Source organism: Hyperolius riggenbachi, chromosome 1, assembly GCF_040937935.1.
Source record: "Hyperolius riggenbachi isolate aHypRig1 chromosome 1, aHypRig1.pri, whole genome shotgun sequence".
NCBI lineage: Eukaryota > Metazoa > Chordata > Amphibia > Anura > Hyperoliidae > Hyperolius > Hyperolius riggenbachi.
Genome location: NC_090646.1, coordinates 447,623,383 through 447,642,017, shown reverse-complemented (window position 1 = coordinate 447,642,017; position 18,635 = coordinate 447,623,383). Strand labels below are relative to the sequence as shown.

The 18,635-nt window shown below is 42.6% G+C and overlaps 1 protein-coding gene across 1 annotated transcript in view; it reads left to right on the top strand.

The window, feature by feature from the left end:
* The first annotated feature begins 5,853 nt into the window (after positions 1-5,853).
* Positions 5,854-18,635, top strand: part of TMEM233 (transmembrane protein 233) — a 32,790-nt gene continuing 20,008 nt past the window's right edge. Inside the window, exon 1 of the mRNA XM_068238723.1 lies at positions 5,854-6,173. Within this exon, the coding sequence (XP_068094824.1) occupies positions 5,994-6,173 (180 nt within the window). The 5' untranslated portion in view covers positions 5,854-5,993. The remainder of the gene's footprint in view (positions 6,174-18,635) is intronic.

Below are 18,635 nucleotides of genomic sequence, written 5' to 3'. Positions count from 1 at the left end.
CGCGTGGAACCGTTCGCCGGCGAACCGTTCGGCCCATCTCTACTGGCTGGCTGTGAGTCTGTGAAAACAAACTGCTCACCCTCAGCGAAGCCATTCCTCCTCAGTCAGGACAGCAGTGTCACCTCCTCCCTTCTGCTGTGCAAGTTAAATGAAACACTGCTGCTCTCCTGCCTCCCCCTCCCCACTCACTGTCAGACTCCTCACACAATACAACAAGCTGCTTTTCCCCAATGATGATCTCTTCACCTTGCACACTCTCCTCTCGCTTCTCCTCCTACTCTGACTACATGCTCTTAGTGTAAACACAGTACAAACATGCTGCCCCTGTAATCTCTGTGCCTGATGCAAATGTTTCACCTTGCTTCATGAGAGAACCAACCTTGTAAACAACAACAATATATAGAAAAATAAATCAGTTCTGCTTGAACAGCTTCTTCTTTATGATAGCATGGAGTCAACAATTCTCATGCATTTATATATGTAAAAACATAGATAGGCACAAACTTATTTTGGAACAATGTAACTCCTATTATGCAGAATATGTTCGTAAGTGGTACTCCAGAGATCTGGAGAAATGTGTGAATAGGCAAGGTAGTTTCTGGCCATTTTGGTGCCCCCTTCCATTCAATATTAATTATTTTTGCTGGTGCCATTAACAAATTGATACATTATATACAGAAATGATGTTATTTCTCAAAATAAATATACAAAGTTTACATACGTAAATGATTAGCATACTAGATACACCACAACAACCCAAACTAATTGAACCTACATATCCCTATAATTGTTATTAGGGGCAAGTATAAAGTCATTATACTGTTTATGTACAGCCTGAGACTTTATAGGTCAAAACTGCAAAAATCAATATAGACTAAATGTAAACAATTACTGCTTGTTTAGCGCATTAATATCAACCTGTCTTATCATTGTTATGCTAACAAGCAGTGCTAATATATGTGTTAGAATTACCATTCATACCCTTCTTAATTGAACTAGTAGTTTTGTATAAGAATTCCATCAAGCACAGCATATAAGAATAGCTCTGTGGTGCCCCCTGCTGCATGCCAAGTTTGGCAAATTACAAATGTATGCATTGAAGTCTATGGCGCCAATTTTCTGAAATAATTGGGAAAGCCCCTATGCATGTTAACAAAACCAAACTCGCAATGTATGTCAGGGTCACAAGTGCTTTAAAAAATATAGTATGCTATTTTTAAGAGAAAAAATGCTGGAATCCAGCGGATTTGGTCTCATTACTTTCCATACTTTAATTGAACAACAGACAGCATCACGCACGCACACACGCACACACAAACACACACACACCATCCTGCCTCCTCCATACGAGCTGCTATAGTCAGAATGGCAGGGCTGGCCTGCATGGATTTCTGCACCTGCCCCACCCATGTCAAGGACAAGAGGATTCTCCTGGTCCAGTGAATGTACCAATGGGGAACACCAGAGGCAAATCCAAAAATGCTTTGTAAGGGTTTCCTATTGGAGTACTAAAGGACTTCCGAGGCCAAATGTTCCCCCAAAAAATACAAAAAAGTTAGATACCTGCATAACTTTGGAGGACACGGAGGACGCCGCCCGCGCCCTCCATGCCGTTCCGCCGGGTCCCCACCACTCATAGCCCCCCGAACGGCTCACGACCCCACGGCCAGGGTCGGGCTCTCCTACCTGCATAAAGATGGCCGCTATCGCTGGCCGCGGCTGCGTACTCCGCATAGCCACTAGTGCGGCTGCGCAGCTCTAGGGCCAACCCCCCGATCCACGCAACAGGAAACAGCCTGTAGCGAGGATCGGGGGATTGGCCCTAGAGCTGCACAACCGCACTAGCGGCTATGCGGAGTACGCAGCCACGGCCAGCGACAGCGGCCATCTTTATGCAGGCAGGAGAGCCCGACCCTGGCCGTGGGGTCGTGAGCCATTCGGGGGGGCTATGAATGGCGGGGACACGGCGAAACGGCACGGAGGCCATGTCCTCCATAGTTATACAGGTATCTAACTTTTTTATTTTTTTTGTCAACATTTGGCCTCGGAAGACCTTTAAGGCAGTGATGCACAGCAGTGTCAGTGGTGATGCAGCTGGTAGCAGCAGAGTCCTTGGTCCTGAGCAGTGGTGAAGCAGGTAGTGGTGCTTTCAGGGATGCCCAGCAGTGGTGCAGCAGGGAGCAGTGGTGATGACAGTGGGGCAGGTCCTGCCAAGGTGCAGCAGTAGTCTGGTGACACCATAGAGTCTGCAAGTTGAAACAAAAAGGAGGCATAATTAAACACAAATATCCCCCTTTACCTATTTACGTGGTAACTGTGGACAGACATTTGGCTAAACCAGCCTGCATAGCACACAAGCAATTAAAGCTGTTTTTCAAATAACTTAAAATTAGACTACAAGAAACCTTTGGCAAAACATAGCTCCCAACTGTCCCTCTCTTGGAGGGACAGTCCCTCTTTGGGAGCCCTGTCCCTCTGTCCCTCTTTCCTCCTCATTTGTCCCTCTTTCAGGACTTTGTCCCTCTTTCTATGTAAATTTATATATTTCTCTACTAAAAAATGTGTTTGATTGACTCTAAACTTTATTCCCATCCTTTAAATTGATTTATTTCTCATTTTAAAATGTTAATATGAAGGAAAATGAACCAGGATGGAAAGGACCAGTGTGGTTTGAATATATAAAAGAACATATTTTTCTTATGAAATCTTTATGGTTTGCGTGACTAGGGGTGTGATGGGGTGTGATCAGAGGTGTGGCAGGGCGTGGCTTAAGTGTCCCTCTTTCTCACCTCAAAAAGTTGGGAGGTATGGGCAAAAGCATTTTAGAATCTCCCATCAGGGCTCCACACTGGGAAATGTAACTATGCTTTCGTTGTGTTGGTGTTCCCAATAGTCAAGGTATACCATTAGTATTATACAGTACAGTGGAACCTTGGTTTGCAAACATAATTTGTTCCAGAAACAAGCTTGTAATCCAAAGCACTCTTATATCAAAGCAAATTTCCCCATAAGAATTAATGGAAACCCAGATGATTTGTTCCACAGCCCAAAAACTGTTATAGTAATATAGTATGAAACAAAATGTAATCAAGACTTTTACTATAACAGAATCATTGCTATCTGTTGGCTCACCCCAACCTTTTTTTTTCTTTTTGTAGCTTTAACAAGGAACTTATCCAATGACAGTTACTTTTGAGGATTTCATGGAAATGTGAATTAGCACAGTCTCTACACTCATATTAAGTACAATTAAGTATGATCCTGAAGCAGCAAAGGGAGAAGAACTATCGGCTTAGTTGTGATGACAGGACACATGTATACTTTTTTTGCATGTATATCAAGACGTTGCATGTATATCAAGTCAAAATTTCACAAAAATTTTTGCTTGTATTGAAAAGCGCTCTTAAACCACGTTACTCTCAATCGAAGGTTTTACTATATACAGGCCCCGATTTACCTCACAGGAGCCTATAGGCACAAATGTCCTGGCACCTTAGACTTTGCCCTCCATTAACCTACAAACCCCTGCTGAACCACACCACAAGTGTGCTGGCTGCCCCAGCTGTCACTTCTCCCTGACTTCCCTTGCCCGTCATAAGCAGCTACAGGTGTCCCTTAGTATTAGGTAGCCAGAAATACCCTCAATATTAAGTAACTAGAGGTGCCCCTAACTAAAGAGAGAGCTTGTCAGTGGAATGGCAATAGCAGGGTGAGTAACTTCTCATTTACGCTCTCATCAGGACCCTGCATAGGGAAGATGGGAGGGAGGCACTCTAGGCGGGAAGTGAGCTGCCTTTCCATCATCAGGCACCTGTAGGCACGTGCCTACAGTGTCTTATGGTAAATCCAGCCTTGTCTATATATCTACATCTTCTCTAGAGACACAAAAATCTGCCATTTCACAAGTTTAAAAACATGCTTTCCTGATAAAACTTTAAAATCAATTTTCTAAAAAGAAAACTACAAGGACAAAGGTTCTCTGCAAAGAGGGACAAGGCTTCTCCTACCCCCTTTCCCTTATACTCCATTTGCAGAGTGCCCCCAATCTCCACCAATCTCATGGAGCAGGGCTTCTGCAATTGTGCACAATGCAAACATCCTTGCATTTTCCTGCCAAAAGTTTAAATCTGACTTTCTAGTCAGAGACTGAAAAGTTGGAAATATACAAAACTGGAATACTCTTTAGTGATGAATAGAAAGGGCTGAATGTGATTGATGTAGGGTTCACACTGTGAGTGCTGGGGATCCTGTGACTAAAGGTGCCCATACACTCGTCAGATTGGCAGCAGATAGATAAGAAATGCATCTGATGATCTATCTGATGCGTTTTTAGAACATTTTTTACCAGGATAGAATTCCAATAGATTTCAGTTTGAAATCTATTGAAATTCGATCTGATGGCATTTTTTTGCCATCAGATTTCCATTAAGGCCAATGCAAACTGATAAGCAATCTCATCAGATCGACAGAATTTTCCACCCTGCCAGTTCGATGGAAATCCATCGAAATCGATCGAAATCGGCCATCGATCGGTCGATTGGCCAACCGATTTGCAATCGATGGATCGAACGATCGATCGATCGGGATCGATCGGTCGGCCAGAAAATCGGCTGAGTGTATGGGCCCCTTAAGGGGAATGTGTGGGGTTGCTCCAGTGACTGCTGGTGCTCCTTGTGACTCCTCGGGTTGCTGTGCCTGTCACTGCTCCTCTGTGAGATCCTCTGACTTCAATGTACCCCCTTAAGCTCTTATGACTGCTGATAGGGATACCATATGGAGGTACAGATAGTATTCCAGTACCAGGCCTAGGGTGGGAAGGTCCATTATGTTACCTTGCATGAGGGGCAGATGGATCCCTGAAATTAACCTTGTGCGGGGCACAGAAAATGTTTTTTTTTTCTTTTAATAATGGCGGCTTTGATGGTTGTGATTGTGAACACTGAAGAGGCATTGTAATGCTTGAGGGCTACTATGCCTGTTTGAAGGGTTCCTTTTACTGGCTGGGATCCATGGTGACTGCCAGGGGGAAGTAATGAATGGCACAAGGTCTCTGGATTGGTTATACTGCTAAGGTGGCTATTGTGCCGGATCAGCTAGGAGGCATTGTTGGGTGAAGCAAGATCTCTGGATTGAGGAGACAAAAAGTTCCAACAGTCAAGCACAGTCACCTTTCACCTCCAATACCAGCCACAGGGCATCCCATCTAGCAGCATCTAATCATGGAACATAGCAATAGTAGTAACAATCACAGGAAGTAGTCATTGAATCCTTTATTAATGAAGAGGCTCAGAAACATTGGCCATTTTAGCTACACCACGTGCAGCCCCAATCTGTACGCGTGCGTTACACCCTGATTTTTGTTAGCCATTCCTCGGTTTGAAGGCTCTGAAGTATATATTCATACAACCAGTCATATTTTGCTTGACAATGTTACTCAGATAGCTGTATATCCTAAAATGTAATTGCACAATCTTTATCCAATAATAGCACATTGGTGTAGTCTGGGGGTCAGATCATAAGGTGTGAGAGCAGCCTAATAAGGTACAGTACTGTAGGCTCAAATATCTGTATATGATAGAGTGAAAAGTACAAGTTAAAGTTCATGATTGCTAAAGATAGTTAAGTATATACAGTAGAACATCCTGTTTTAAAATGTTTTACTGGCCAGTGGCCACAAGGGAAGCATCCCATGCTGCTATTCAATAAACAATAACAGTTGTGTCCTAGACTGAACTAGCCTGCACCTGGCATCAAACAGCAACACCTTCATTTTAAGAAGGCTGCATCTGACTTCTGAGGACTATTTGTAAGTAGTTGTGTCTGCCTTTCACTTGCAACCTGGCTGCTGCTGCTACTTTGCTGATCAGGTATCAGCTGAGATGAGATCACTTCTTCCTTGAACTCTCAACTTGGGTTACACAGCCGCCCCTCAGCCTCAAAGAGGACAGCTGAATGTTGCTGGATAGACCCCTTTCTGTGCACTGAATTTTTCCATGTCTCAAACTCCATCCAATCCAGAAATCAAAAGGGCTTTAGATGGAAGCCCGGAGACTAACAATGAAGATGAATCGGTACAGCCTCCCATGCCCAAGAATTACCTGATCTTATCAATACTTGCCTGTTTCTGCCCGGCTTATCCAGTTAACATTGTCTCATTCGTTTTCTCCCTAATGGTAAGTACTAAACATTAATTTAAAAACAAAATATGGATGCAGTAGCATAAAAGCATGTGGCCTGCTAAAAAGCTGCAATGCTGTATAAAGTCTAATGATAGCATCAAACTACTGAAAGAAAGGTGGTCAGAAATATGTAAACACAAAAAAAGCAGTTTAAAGGTTGTTGCTGCTTTCTGCACTTTGAACATTAGTTGTTGCATTGATTATTTCTACCCAAATAAGTATTTTGTTGTGGATTTTTTATCTTTATACTGCATGAATATATTACTGGGATTTTTTTTAAATTAAACTATATATAGTACATGGGTATAGAACAGAATTAAGCAAACTTATGACTCAGAGAAAAGAACATTGTGTTTTATATCATGTTTGTTGACTCATTTTACAAATATAGAAGGACCACTGTGTGACAGCAGTGAGTCTGAGCTGTAGCCAGCAAAAGCACCGTGAGAAGATCAGTGCATAAACCCCTCACTGTTTATTACCTGCTGTATATTTTGTAACTGCACATTAATACATTTGCATTAATGCCATTCATGTAACCTCTGCTTACTGTCATAAAATAAGGTGATGCCAATGGCTTTCATGTCCCATTTATGTGAATGAGAGTTAAAGAGATTTTCAATATGCTTTATACTGATTATAAAAAGTCTAAGTAATGGTCATAAAATAAAGGCAAAGTGTCCTTGATATTAAAGTTACTACACATAAATTGAGAGAAGGGCATTTGTTCAATAGACAAGGCCGAGTCTCCATGGTAAAATAACAGGCAATCTAGAGGTAATTTACAGTTACAGAAATGGACCTATATTATCTCTTCCCTGAACCACCAGAGGGAAAGCTTATGAAACAAAAACATTCAACCAATTCAACTTTCCCAATAAAGGTCAGAGAATGAAAGGTTAATATCTATTGGAGGCATTCCCTTTGCTTCTGCTTTCATAAAGTTGTTCCGTAGTTGAGATGAAAGTCTGCTATTTTCTGAAATACATTTGCTGTGTATATGATGGAATTATTTTAATGTGTTACACATTAAAATAATTCCATCATATACACAGCAAATGTATTTCAGAAAATAGCAGACTTGCCTCTCAACTACGGAACAACTTTATGAAAGCAGAAGCAAAGGGAATGCCTCCAATAGATATTAACCTTTCATTCTCTGACCTTTATTGGGAAAGTTGAATTGGTTGAATGTTTTTGTTTCATAAGCTTTCCCTCTGTTGTGACTTAATGGGTGCATGCTCTAAAGAGGGCAAAAGCTATTTCTTAGGATACGATGACAACATTATGCATTTGCAATGTTTTTGGAGCCAAGTACTAAGTGGGCATCAGCTAGTGAAATGGCAAACACTGTTACTTTGTGTAAAACTGGGTTATGAGAAGCTGAGCAGCCCACACCAGTTCATTGCAGGCCCTAAATACTCCTCGACATGGAAACTCTTCCGGCAAATACCAGAGATGCCTAACTGACTGTCAAACCAAACCGGCTGAAGCTGAAAATGTCAATGAATACAGGGGTCTTCATGCAAGCTTGAGGCAAGACTAAAATAATGCACAAGATCCCTACAAATAAAAGCAAACATCAAAAGGCACATGCATACATTTCTATTTTATTCCTATATTTCTCTACTCAACATGCAGTGAGAGCTCCAGCAGTCTGCTATTAGAATAACAATTTATCAGAGCATATACATCTCTCCCATGTGGCTATACCCAGGCACAGAGCAGTGCATTGTAGGGATGTGGTGGTTGGACACCTGTTCCTACAGATCCAGCAAGTAGTCAACAGTAGCAGCTATAGGCCCCAGTGCAGGTTTTACACTGCACCCAATAATGCATGCTATACATACTGTACATAACAATTGACAATCATATCAAACAAAATCAAGTTTTATTGCAGTCATGTTACTTGTAGATTAGAAATTGTAAAACACAATCCTACTGGATAGACCCTATGAGTGTCCGATCTGAGCTATAACGATATTTAACAACTTAAGTACCAGCAGTCTCTGCCCCCTTACGGACCAGAGACCGCTGGTACAAGAAACGGCAGTATAAAAACAAATACCGACGAATCACCGCACATACCCACTGCACGTCCACACCGCACACAGGGGACCTCAGTCACCCACTCTGTCGTCTCTATGACGTCAGAGTTCCTGTGAGCCGGTCAGGAGCCGCTTTCATTGGCTCCTGACCCTGTCTATTAATGTAAACCAATGGGAGCTGCTTACGTTCATAGACAGGTTCAGGAGCCAATAAAATCAGCTCCTTACCCGCTCACAAGGCTCTGCTGTTATAAAGATGGCAGAGTGAGTGAGCTGCGGCGAGGAGACAACAGCGAGAGCAACGGAAGTGGCGACAACGTGCGGCATCCGTGTATTGAAATCTACGCCTGGCAGTCAGATAGCCATCAAAACAGGGCGTAGATTTCAATTAGCGGGATCCTTAACTAGTTGACATGTTGCTGTAGTTGATCACATTATATTATTTTTGTGTTTATAGTGGGGGTACTATCTATGATTTATGTGCACTTGTGGATTGCTGCTGACAAAGCCCCACTCTAGGTGTGCAACAATTTGAGTGTTTGAATGTCGCAATGTTTCTCCACCTTATCACTTGATCTTACATTGTCTCCTATGCCCAATGTGCACAGTGCCACAGTAACTGAATAGGACAGTCCTATGTGTGGCTCCTATGGCATGCTAGTGTTTTAACACAGTGTGGGCTTGACTGTCATATATGCAACAGTTCTCTTTAGGTCCTGAGGTTGCAGAGGAGACACTTTATCTCCAGGCACTTTCAGGCTTTGTATACATTGAGGGACAGTAATTGTTCTCCAGCAACTGACATGTATATAAATAAAAGCTATGTTTTAGGATTCCCCTAGGGTGTATCCAGTAGCATTGTGTGTTAGTGACAATTTCCCTGGGGAAAGGGAAGTGGTTAAAGACCAGAGCCTTTTTGTTATTGTTTTCCTTATTGATCACCGTGATTGCCTCACAGTGATCACAGGACCAGTAATCAATGAGTATAGGTAGCCAGAGAGCTCCCTTCTCCTTAGTATAGGTAGCCAGAAAGCCCTCCAGTATAGGTAGCCAGAGAGCCCCTTCAGTATAGGTAGGCAAAGATCCCACCCTCCCCTTCCCTAGAATAGGGAGCCAGAGAGAACACTTGCCCCCCTCCCCCACTATAGGTAGCCAGAGAGCCCCCCATGAGAGAGCATGGAAGTAACTCACCTCTCGGGGATCCACATGCAATCCATCTTCTTTTCCTAGAAAAGAAGTAGTGGTTCTGTAGACTTTCTTTGTGATTGATTTCACAGATTTTGTTGAAAAATAGCAGCTTGATGATGTGGACCTGTAAACTGTGAACTGTGTTACGTGACCACAGAGGTAATAGCTCTATCTGTGGTCACGTAACATTACATAATCACAGGAGGGTGTGTTACCAAAGAGTCGGGACACCCCATTGTTTTGTTGAAGGCAGTGAAGCATAATGGTATACTACTAATATGATCACAAGTACCTGCACTTTGTTTATTTACTCATACAGTGTTCCATTTATGTCACACCTTGTGTTGTTATCAAATATTTGATACAGAGTTAGAGGAGAAGAGGGGGATTATGGGAAAAGGGAGGATGATGAGAGGAAGGACTGCTTCTTCCCTTCCTGAATTAGTGCCCCTCCTTCCTTCACAATACTGGGCATGGTGTCTTCTATCTTTAATCATGCTGAAGCATGTTGCCAACTGCTCTATCTATCATGGCGTAAAAAACAACTCTGTGAATCAGAGGACAAGAAGCTGCATACATGTATAAGAGTATTTATTGGCTAGTTCACTATATTTAAATAAGTGTATTAAACCAATACACTCTTCTTTTTTTGGACCACTCAATTCAATTTGAGGAATTTGTGAGGAATTTGAGGGTTTAAAAAATAAGTGTTTCGTCATAGTGGTTGTTGCAGAGTTTTGGCACTGTTTATATGTCTTGGCTCCATTTTTACTTTAATTTATATTTTATTTAATTTTAGTGATTTATTACATTTGACTTTAATGTTGTATTATACAGTGTGGTTGTAGTGGTTCTTTAGACTTTCTTTGTGATTGATTTCACAGATTTTGTTGAAAAATAGCAGCTTGATGATATGGACCTGATTTTATGCATGGGGCCGTGTTCCCCAACCCTGTCCTCAAGGTCCACCCACAGTGCTTGTTTAGTGGTTATCCACTGAGGTCGTTAATAGTTTTTCTGAGACACTTATTACCCTACCTGTGAGTGTTGTGTTGGTGGGCCTAGAGGACAGGGTTAAGGGAATTCTGCATAGGAGTGATGCTGTATATTTTATTATTACAGGTAGTTGTGTTAAAGAGGAATACTGGGGGGTTCCCAGAAGATGAAAAGTGTCCATCTTTGAAAGTAGTATATAATTTTATGTGTGTCCAACAACATGACTGTTGTGTTACAACGTTCAAGTCAAAATTGTTTTATCAAAAAAGTTTTAAACAAAAGTGCGACAGCAGCAGTCCATTTCAGGTGTCTATGGGTGTACTTATGTGAATGCTGCCGGTGAGCTGGGTGCAGGGTGAGGGAAATGGTGGCTCAGCCAGCTGCTGCTCAAATCCCCGGCAGCGCTAAATACTATTCCCCTTCTGAGTTGTAGAAATTCGGAGGGAGGAGTAATTCGGGGTTCGGCTATCGCCTGAATTTCAAATTACCCTTACCCGCCCCTTACAGTATAACATTACTGCTATGGTGGCGTCTGGATGGTTGCGCTGAAACCACCTGTTTCGGTCTAAGGACCCTTTCTTAAGCACATTGGAATATATATGTGGAACAGTGAAAAATATCACTGGGCCCAGATGGATAAAGCCATCCGGAGCAACCTGAAGGCAAGAGTCAAGGCAGTCCTGGTGCAACAAGACACTGCACATATGAAGCAAGTTGCAGTTGTGTTACTTATATGTGTATGAAGGTGAGGCTTTAGCAAATATTTGTGGATGGGTTGGTGTCATCATATTCTTCTCTGTCGACCTCTCAACATCTAGCCATTCCCCCTGCCATTAAAATGGCAGTATTGCATTTCCATTGCTTCAGCAGTGTGAGCAGTGTCCTGTGAAATGTGCCATTCAGAAAGTGTGTAAAAAATAAAAATGACAAACTCAGTGTATTACACAGAGTTCAGTTAGGGACAGGGATAGGTTTTGTGGCATTTATGTTCCCGTGCTGAAAACTATCAATCAAAATGCTATTAGTCGTGTCACTTAATGCGTTATAAACATATGCATGTAATTGCAAGTTTTCATCACAATAGCATAAATGCCACCAAAACCTAATCCTAACCAAAACTCTTTCCACTCTGAGTTTTTTCCTAAAGGGAGTCGTTTCTTCTCGGAGTTTTTTTTTTTTTTTTACAGAAATGCACTCTCCCTCTTACTCTCTCTCCCATTTTAACATGGAACATAACATACCGTATTTTTCGGACTATAAGCCGCACTTTTTCTCCCCCAAAATTAGGGAGAAAAAGTCCCTGCGTCCTATAGTCCAAAGGCGATCGTTAAGTCCCCGACTTAACGATCACCCGCCGATATGAACCGTCGACCTGCCGAATGTCGGGGACTCCCTGCACTCCCCAGTGTCCTCCTGAACTTTCCCTGCATAAATGTAATTAGCGGTAGTGGCAGCCGCTGTCACTCACCTCATCGCTGGAGTCTGCGGTGATGAGCTTCTGCCCCCCTCCTGTCCTTGGTGTTGTCCTCCACGTGTGTCCTGATGGATGCATCACACACCTTAACCTTGGAGCCCGCACGGTCAGCCGATTCCCTCTAACACACCTTCACTCTAGTGCCGGCACTTGCTGGTTGCGTCTGTATGCGTCATTACAGACGCGACCGGCACTAGAGTGAAGGAGTGTTAGAGGGAATTGGCTGACCGCGCGGGCTCCAAGGATGAGGTATGTGATGTCTGCGGCTGCCACAGCTTCTTGTATTCACAGAGGGGGAATCCATCAGGACACCGGACACACATGGAGGACAACACTGAGGACAGGAGGGGGCCAGAAGCTCATCATCTCGGGCTCCAGGGATGAGGTGAGTGACAGCGGCTGCCATTGCCGCTAATTACATTTATGCAGGAGGATAAAGGGGACATGAGGAGGACATAAAGGGGACATGAGGAGGACATAAAGGGGACATGAGGAGGACATAAAGGTGACATCAGGAGGACATAAAGGGGACATCAGGAGGACAAAGGGGACATCAGGAGGACAAAGGGGACATCAAGAGGACATAAAGGGGACATCAAGAGGACATAAATGGGACATCAGGACATAAAGGAGACATCAGGAGGACAAAGGGGACATCTGGAGGACATAAAGGGGACATCAGGAGGACATGAAGGGGACATCAGGATGACATAAAGGGGACATCAGGAGGACATAAAGGGCACATCAAGACATAAAGGGGACATCAGAAAGACAAAGGGGAGATCTGGAGGACATAAAGGGGACATCAGTAGGACATAAAGGGGACATCAGGAGGACATAAAGGGGGCATGTGGATGACATAAAGGAGACATGTGTAGGACAAAAAGTTGGACATCAGAAGGACATAAATGGGGACATTAGGACTACACAAAGAGGGACATCAAGATGATACAAAGAGAGACATAAAGGGGCATTAGGAGGACACCAAGGGGACAGGAGGACACAATAATTAGGGGAAGAACATCTACAAGACGCCCCTGGACCATAGACACAACAAGTTTAGTTTTTTTTCCCTGGTTTTTGCCCTCTAAACCTAGGTGCGTCTTATAGTCCAGAGCGTCTTATAGTCCAAAAAATACGGTAGTAACATGGTATATCTTATTTTAAAGAACACATTATAACGTTTAATTTAGTTCGTTATTTGGACAGCTATGCGGGACATACGAGTGGAAAGGGATAAATTAACAGAGCTCTGTGTAATACATTGTGGAGTCAAAATTGTCTTTTTTTTTTCATAAATAGTGACATTACATAGCAAAGTGGAGAATGGAGAATAAGCCAAATTCGCTGCAAGATCGAACTTGATAATATTGCTTGCTCATTCCTGTTACAGACTAATATGTGCAAAGTTATGAATGACTACTAGGTTGTAAAACTTTGAACAATTTCTTTTTTATTAAAGCCCTTATTTAGGCACCTGCTTTATAAATCAGTACATAGAAACATTTAATTTTTGCAAAATAAAAATATAAAGTTCTATCTGCAAGTTGTCATCATTCAAGTGCACTGCTGTGTGCTCAGCCTGCAATTTGCTTTCCTTCCTTCCACTCCACCCACACTTAGAGGATGGGTTTCTACCATTGACAGTAGCAGACAGAAGCGAACCCCAGCATAAAAAAAACAAAAAAACATTTTTTTTAAAAAAAGATTCTCTTTGGTCCAGTAAATGGACAAATGGGAGCTGCAGACGGGGATTTGAGGATACTTTTGCTGGGACTTCCTTAGTAGCATATCTGAAGGTTGTGCGGCAGAGACAAACATGCAGAGCCGGGACAAGGTCCTCCAGCACCCAAGGCTGAGACACCAAAGTGCGCACCTCCATCCCTCCCACCCCAGCCGTCACACACTGATTGCTATTAGACTAAGAGGCGCCGCAGGGCCCACAACCTCCCCAACACCTTAATATCTAGTTATCTGGCTTGCAGTCACTGCCATGTATCCCCTTTTCTTATCTCTTTCTGCTTCAAACACAATTAGGAATGACAGCTGAATGAATTCTGCGCCCCCCTCCTACACTGCGCCCTGAGGCTGGAGCCTCTCCAGCCTATGCCTCGGCTCGGCCCTGCAAACATGTCTTAATTGAGACAAAGGACACCTGGCACTGCTGATATTGAGTCATGCATTTTATTCATTCTTTTGTATTATGTGCTTAACATATAATTGATGACAGTTTCAACAAACATGGGAGTCCACAGTGGAATCTCACACATTGAGTCCGGGAACAAAAAGTCTGATGACCATTTTGCGCCTATCAGTGCATACTCCCGGTATGTGTTACTAGCATTTTTGTTGAAAGTGTCATCAATTGCATGTTAAGCAAATAGTTTATGTACAAGAATTAATAAACTGGTGGTTCTGATGCAAGGAATCTCTTCCTTCCCAGCAGCTTCTACTAGTCTCAATAAAACAATGGGTGCTAACTGCTAGGGTTTTAGAAACTAGGTTAGAGCGGGTGTGTGAGAAGGATGAAAAGTTTTGGACCTCCTCAACTCTATGTATAAAAAGCACACAGCCTCGGAAGAAGCGCCGTCAGGTGCCATACGGTCTTTTTGCCGCACCCACTGTGTGAGACCCCACTGCGGACTCCTGGTATATGTTACCAGCATTTTTGTTAAAACTGTCGTTAATTGCATGTTAAGCACATACCTTATGCACAAGAATTAATAAACTGCATGACTCAATTGCAGCAGTGCCAAGTGTCCTTTGTCTTATATAAGATTATATTTGCCTGCTGACTAACTACAACACTTGGAGCATGCTGCTTAATATATTGTGGAGACTGAACTGCAATTACACACCTGCAGCATTGTAGTGCTGAATTTCACTTTCTCTTTTGCTTTCAGAGACTAACTTGGTGGGTGGCACTGGCATCTCCCATTCACACTAATGCTACCCCTGTCCCAGACCTCCTTTCTTGTCACCACCTTTCATGTCCTCTACCTCTCCTCTTACAAGTCCTCAACTTCTTTACCTTCCACCAGACCCGGATTTACTTCACAGGAACCTATAGGCAGAGATGTCTTGGCACCCTAGACTTCGCCTCCTGTAGACTTACAAACCAGCGCCAAACCGCACCACAAGTTTTCTGGCAAGCCCAGCTGTTACTTCTCCCTTACTTTCCTTGCTCTTCATAGCTACAGGTGCCCCTTAGCATTAGGAAGCCAGAAGTACCCTCAATATTAAGTGGCTAAAGGTGCCCCCAACTAAAGGGAGGTCTTGTCAGTGAAATGCTGAGAGCTGGGCGAATATCCTCTCATTTACACTCTGCTTGGGACTCTGCATAGGGAATGTGGAAGAGAGGAAGTCCGGGAGGGGAGTGAGCTGCCTTTTCATTATCAGGCGCCTGTAGGCACGTGCCTACAGTGCCTTATGGTAAATCCGGCCCTGCCTGCGACCCTTCATTAAAGCCTCATTAAAGCCCAGAAAGCTTCTGGCTTAAGCCATTAAGTCACATTAAGTAAGCCTTCTTGTCGTCATGTCCTGTTAAATGTCTTCTAACACCGTTCTTGGTGTTCTGGGTCTAAATGTATGAAACTGAACTGTCACTTCCTGTACACTAACCCTACACATGGTATGCTTTGTGTAGCCATAATGTCGTAACATAACTCACTAATGTACTGTCAAGAAGAAGCTATGCAGAGCTACTGGCAGGGCAGAGACTGAGCAAGGTGACATTACTCTGAAAAAGGGAGAGGCATATTTTGTATTGGCTTCAGAACTCTCAGTAGTCAAACATTACTCAGAGATCACCTGACAGGACTAAAGATGTTCTATGCAGTAGATACTGTCAGGGCCAGGCCGAGGCATAGGCTGGAGAGGCTCCAGCCTCAGGGCGCAGTGTAGGAGGGGGCGCACAATTCATTCAGCTGTCATTCCTAATTGTGTTTGAAGCAGAAAGAAATAAGAAAAGGGGATAGATAGCAGTGACTGCAAGCCAGATAACTAGAGATTAAGGTATTGGGGAGGTTGGGGGCCCTGGGGAACCTCTTAGTCTAATAGCAATCAGTGTGTGACGGCTGGGGTGGCAGGGATGGAGGGGCGCACTTTGGTGTCTCAGCCTTGGGTGCTGGAGGACCTTGTCCCGCCTCTGGATACTGTGGCGCCCCACTTTATCGTGAAGAATAGGATTGCAGCTGTGTCAGGATAAATCCTTATATCCAATAAGTCAGTATATTAGCAGTAAGTCACAGCGCAGGTATATTCTTCTTCTGATATATGCCTTTCCACTCCACCACCTGTGTGCACTCAAAGTGCACACAAAGCAGACAGGGATGCTTTTAGTGGAAAAGTATCAATTAGTTTATTTCTGGATAAAAAGGCAGTACAGGTAATATGTGGTGAACACTTACTTCCAGAGGGTCCTAATCCACTTAGGGCCCTCCCTTGGCATGCAGCGCTTCCCACCCAATGTGGTCCTAAGAACCTCAAAAATCGACCCTTGTTCAGTGCTGCCCGCTCTTGTCCCAAGATATTGCTTTTCACAATATTTGTGAAATTGAAATTTTCTGAGGTTTTTATTTTGGGGTTTTCATAAGCTGTAAGCCATAATCATCAAACCAAATAAAGGCTTGAAATATCTCACGTTGCATGTAATGAATCTATTTCATATATTAGTTTCACCTTTTAAGTTGAATTACTGAAATAAATGACATTTTGCACGATACTCTAATTTTTCGAATTTTACCTGTACGTTTCTCTAAGAATGTGCAAGACTTTCACAAGCTTAATGTGGCTCCTGCAGTTGAGGTTCTCAGAGATGCACCTGCAAGCGTGGCAGAGTCTGCCTTTAACATTGCTAGGCAAAGCAAATGTCATGAAAATGAATCTTCTACCTAAATTTACTTATCTTTTCAGAAACTCTGCTGTCCCTTTCCCAGCTAACGGTTTCAAAGAAATTGACTCACACCTTGAACTGTTTGTGGAACTTGTGGGCCCCTAAAATAACACTGCAATTGCCAAAAGGACCAGGGGGATTGCTCTTCCAATATTTAAGTACCACTACTGGGCAGCTGTCCTGGTAAGAGTACGTTGGTGGTTTGTCCAATCACTTGATCTGGCTTAGGGTCCCTTGCTTGATGACCTCATCAAGCAAGAGACTCTTAAAGTCAGAGCATGGAAGGACGCTCTGGGTATTTGCACAAATGGTACAACACAGCAAACGGGACACAGGACAACACATCAGGGGACATAGGAGGACAAAACAGGGGACACAGGACAACAAAACACAGGAGGACGTGTAAAGCCAGCACAGCCACTGCACAGCATACACGGGACCACTAGACTGCCAGGGATTTGGAAGACGTAGGTCTGTGGTGGCACATGGGGACCATAAGATGCACCAACATTTTCCCCCTCTTTGTTGGTCTTATGGTCCGAATAATACGATATACAGTAAATATAATAGGTGTTCAGAGTACACAACAAGCAAAAACGTGCTAAAAAAATGAGTCCTAAATTAAATAGTCTGATAATACAATTCTTTATTTTTTTTTTTTCATCCTGGAAAACTGAACCACCATAATAATCTATCAGTTGTATTTAGTGCAGAGTGACAATCTCAGATATAGTTACATAACGCATATATGTAAAGACACAAAGTGCTACAATCCAGCCAAGGATCTAATTGCTGGATGAGAAAATCTTAGTCAAGCATAAATCATTATTTCTACTTTATTCAAGCATCATTATATACTGTAGTTTATTAGTTTGTATAGTTAGTGAAGAGGAAACCTATACAGACCAAAATTTATCAAATCTAGCTTAGTAGTGACTTTGGGCTCGATTCACAAAAGGGTGCCAACTCAGTTAGCACGCCTAAAAGCTTTGGGCGTGCTAACTAGGGTGCTAAGAAGTTAAAGTGAACATGAACTCTTGCACAGGACCGAAGGACAACATAGAGAAATGCACCCTGTATGTATTTAGAGAATTTAGCCTGTCTAATTCTCCCTCATCTGTGTCTAATCGCAAGTTGTAATTTGATCTCTCAATGTGTCACTTGACCGCCACGCCTAATGAGCTCATTTGAAAGCACAGGCTGCTAACAATATGTCTGCTTCTATGAAAGCAGGAAGTAGAAACAGTGAAGATTTATTGTAGGATTTGTATCAGCTGTAACAAATAAATGTTTTTCTTTAAAAGTTATTATGTTGTTGCATATCTTTTAGCGCAGAGAAGAAGTTCTGAGTTCAGGTCTGCTTTAAGTTAGTTATGAGGTCTTTCCAGTTTCCAATATGCACACACCCTTCCTTGCATAAAACATATAGAATTGCAAAAGGACTTTCTCATATTTACTGAAAAGGTCTGTGTCAAAAGCATTCAGCAGTGCTACTTGAGAGATAATGATATTATTGACAAGCAAGCTATATTTGAAGTCTTAAACATCAGACCAGTATTTATGCAATTTTCAACAGCACCAGAAGATGTGCATTACAAAGTCTGGCTGACATGTAATATATTTGATGTAGTGTTTTTACCTGTATAATCCTATCTGCGAAGGCTATTACTTTTTCTATAGAGAACTTCAAAGTATAATTTCCCAGTTGTCATCTGCAACCCCTGGGAGATAATCCTGCTATTCCAGTTTTGTTTTTGTTGTTTTATTACTTTGTTGTTTTTTTCTCTCAAAGTAAACCTTATAAAACACTAAGAAAAATTTGTAACTAAATAGATTTCTGAAGCCGTGTTTCTGAG